Source organism: Cariama cristata, unplaced genomic scaffold, assembly GCF_000690535.1.
Source record: "Cariama cristata isolate BGI_N322 unplaced genomic scaffold, ASM69053v1 scaffold20289, whole genome shotgun sequence".
In the NCBI taxonomy this organism is placed as follows: domain Eukaryota; kingdom Metazoa; phylum Chordata; class Aves; order Cariamiformes; family Cariamidae; genus Cariama; species Cariama cristata.
Window position 1 is genome coordinate 39676 of NW_009636684.1, and position 2666 is coordinate 42341.

The 2666-nt window shown below is 46.9% G+C and overlaps 1 protein-coding gene across 1 annotated transcript in view; it reads right to left on the reverse strand.

Moving 5' to 3' along the window:
- The window catches only part of RASAL2 (RAS protein activator like 2), a 99244-nt gene that overhangs the window by 12502 nt on the left and 84076 nt on the right, over positions 1-2666 (reverse strand). Inside the window, exons 12-13 of the mRNA XM_009708012.1 lie at positions 1025-1203; positions 12-48 (exon numbers count right to left, since the gene is read on the reverse strand). Of these exons, the coding sequence (XP_009706314.1) occupies positions 12-48; positions 1025-1203 (216 nt within the window). The remainder of the gene's footprint in view (positions 1-11; positions 49-1024; positions 1204-2666) is intronic.

Below are 2666 nucleotides of genomic sequence, written 5' to 3' on the forward strand. Positions count from 1 at the left end.
TATCCATCTACGTTGTCCTGGGTTGGAGACTTCAGCTTATGCAAATCACTGCGGAGTGGAAAGGAATCGGTTACTTTTTAAGCAGTCAAGATGCTGAGAGATCGGTCCCAAAGAAGCCCTTCTACCTCATTTAACCTCTCCCCCTAACTGAAAGCTTCAAGGAACCAGACTTCCTTTTATGAGCTCTTTGTGTTCAAGTCAGAACACACTTTTCCTTAATTACCGCTTATCTTTGAGAATTGGTTTGAATCAAGAAGTGCTTCATCTTTATTTTTTTCAGAGGTGAAATGCAAACCATTCCCACCAAATCCTCCCCCACCCCCCCGTAGACACTTCTGTCTCCAGCAAGACTTCAGAGCAGTTCAGATCCCGTTTAACCCTTCACCAGGATTATGTACTGTGAGGGTCTGAAAATTCAACAGGAGTTGTGTGAAGGCTCCTGTAGATCTAGATGTAAGCTCAGAGGGCAGACACTTCCACGTCACAAAACTGGCCCTCATACCTGACAGCACAGAAACTACTCTGAGACCACAGTATCCAAGGTCCTTGGCAGTTCTGCCATGTCACAGCTTTTGGCTTTGGATTACCAGCAATTACAGTGTGGGAAATGCTGGACTAAACAGAAGAGGGACTATTTTTCCTATTCCACTGGCAACAAGTCCCACCTACTGCCCAGTTTTTTCATTAGCAGTAAATAAGTGGCCTGATTGCTAGAAGGAAACATTATGGCTGAGTATGCATCCGGACCCTCAGACTGGCAGTAAATTGCAAAACTGGTTTTTAGCAGCTGAAGTCACCGACTCCCAGAGACACGTTTGAGGCCTGGGTAAGTCAACGGCTTCACGTCTCCAGTGCCACCTTGTACGCCTCTTACTGGGACGGTGCACTCCCCGTGACAGAGGCCCAAGCTCCCCGCTCCTACAGCTGGCCTGGGCAGATAGTTTGGGTGATGAAGCACTCAACTCTTAGCAGGCTTAACCACCCCTTATCCCACATCTTCCCTTGAGCTCTGGCTGTTACGTACCCATCAGTGGGGTCCTCAAATATCTTCTGGAGCCCTGAGGAGAGACTGCCACTGACGTTTGGACTAGAGCTGTGCTCAGTGAAACGCCTCAGCTGCTGCTGTATCGGTGTAGGGTTGGTCATTGATTTGGTGATATCGGCAAGAATACGAGGCAGAGGTCCCAGTTTTGCCACGGTCGCCTGTAGGAAGGAATTTTCACCCTAATTGGACAACAAGCACCGCGACATCCGCCAGTTTTTTTGATAACGATGCACAGAGGCGGAGGGGTGGAGGTGGAAGGAAGGAGGGTGGGTGGTTGTGTGCGGGTGTGCCAGGACCGTAATGCAGTGTTACGGAGCAGCGTAACCACGGCGACGAGATGGATGGAGGAGACGAAACGGGGTGCAGCAGACATTGAGGAAAGAAAAGGAAATAGAAAAGAAATTAGGATTGACCCCCAAAAAATAAAAATCATGCTCAATAAAACAAAACTATTGCCATTCCAATGCAAAACTATCATGCAAAGCAAACTAAGACCAGGGTGGGTGAGGTCAAAGTGAAAACTACAGTATCTACTCATTAAAGGGCATTCACAGACTATAGATTCAGCTAGTGGGGGAAACTTTCCAGGCAAAGGGTGTCATGTGGTAAAGGAAACGCATGCCAACAGACAAGGGGATGCGGCATTCAGGGGGATCATGACAGAATTGCAAGGGTTGAGTGAGATGGGGAAAGGGAAGGTTTTAATTTTGTAAGCCTTTCGCTTTTGGCATCCTACGTTGATGCCTTCTTCTGTAGCACCCTGTTATCAAAAATTAAGGCATTCTTCCCTACCTAAAAGTGAAAAATAACTGCATGAAAACATCAACGATCCTCATCCCAACATTATCACATCAGCCTGGGATTAAATGTGTAACTTCTTGTTCAATTACACGTTAGCTCAGTGTCGGCCAGGCCTAGGATAAGAGCCGACCCCCCTTTGGGTCACTGGTGGTTGTATCATCTACAGGGCATCTTCAGGCTCTTGGGACCGCAGGAAGAAGGTGAAAGTGCTGGAGGTTTATAAGAAAATAAAACTCTGCTACAAAGACAATGTTCTTTTCAAAGATATCCTTATTTTTCTTGTAAGCAGGTATTCTGTCAGTTTGGCTTCAGAGAAAGGTCTCTTTACAGACGCTTTCGTATAGCACCACTTCTGTGTCTATTAAAATCTCTGAGGTGACTTCTCTCATCACTTCCCAGTCATTACCTACAGTAAAGCAGTATTGCAATGCAACTTTACCCCTTAATTCTCTTTTTAGCAAACCACTATACCAGCTCCCAAGGGCCTGCTAGGAAAGATCCATACGTCTCACCTATAGCAAGGGCAAAGCAGATCTGCTTCGACGGTTTATCCAGGTCTGGCTCCTCCCTTTCCTCACTGCCCAAAACATTTATGACAGTTGCATTCAGAGAGCAGCCCACAGTAACTAACACCAAGTCCAAAGATCCATTTGCAGTTCTAAAGACTGGAGCTGGGTTTCTCTTGACCTGATGTCTGACCAGCTTGGAGGGAGATGGCAGTGCTCCCTGCACTGGTGGGTTTACCCCAATTGGTAGAAATGGAGGTTCTGGTCTTTTGAGTGCTCACTTTGCCTTTTTTCCTGAGGCTGCTGGACCGGCT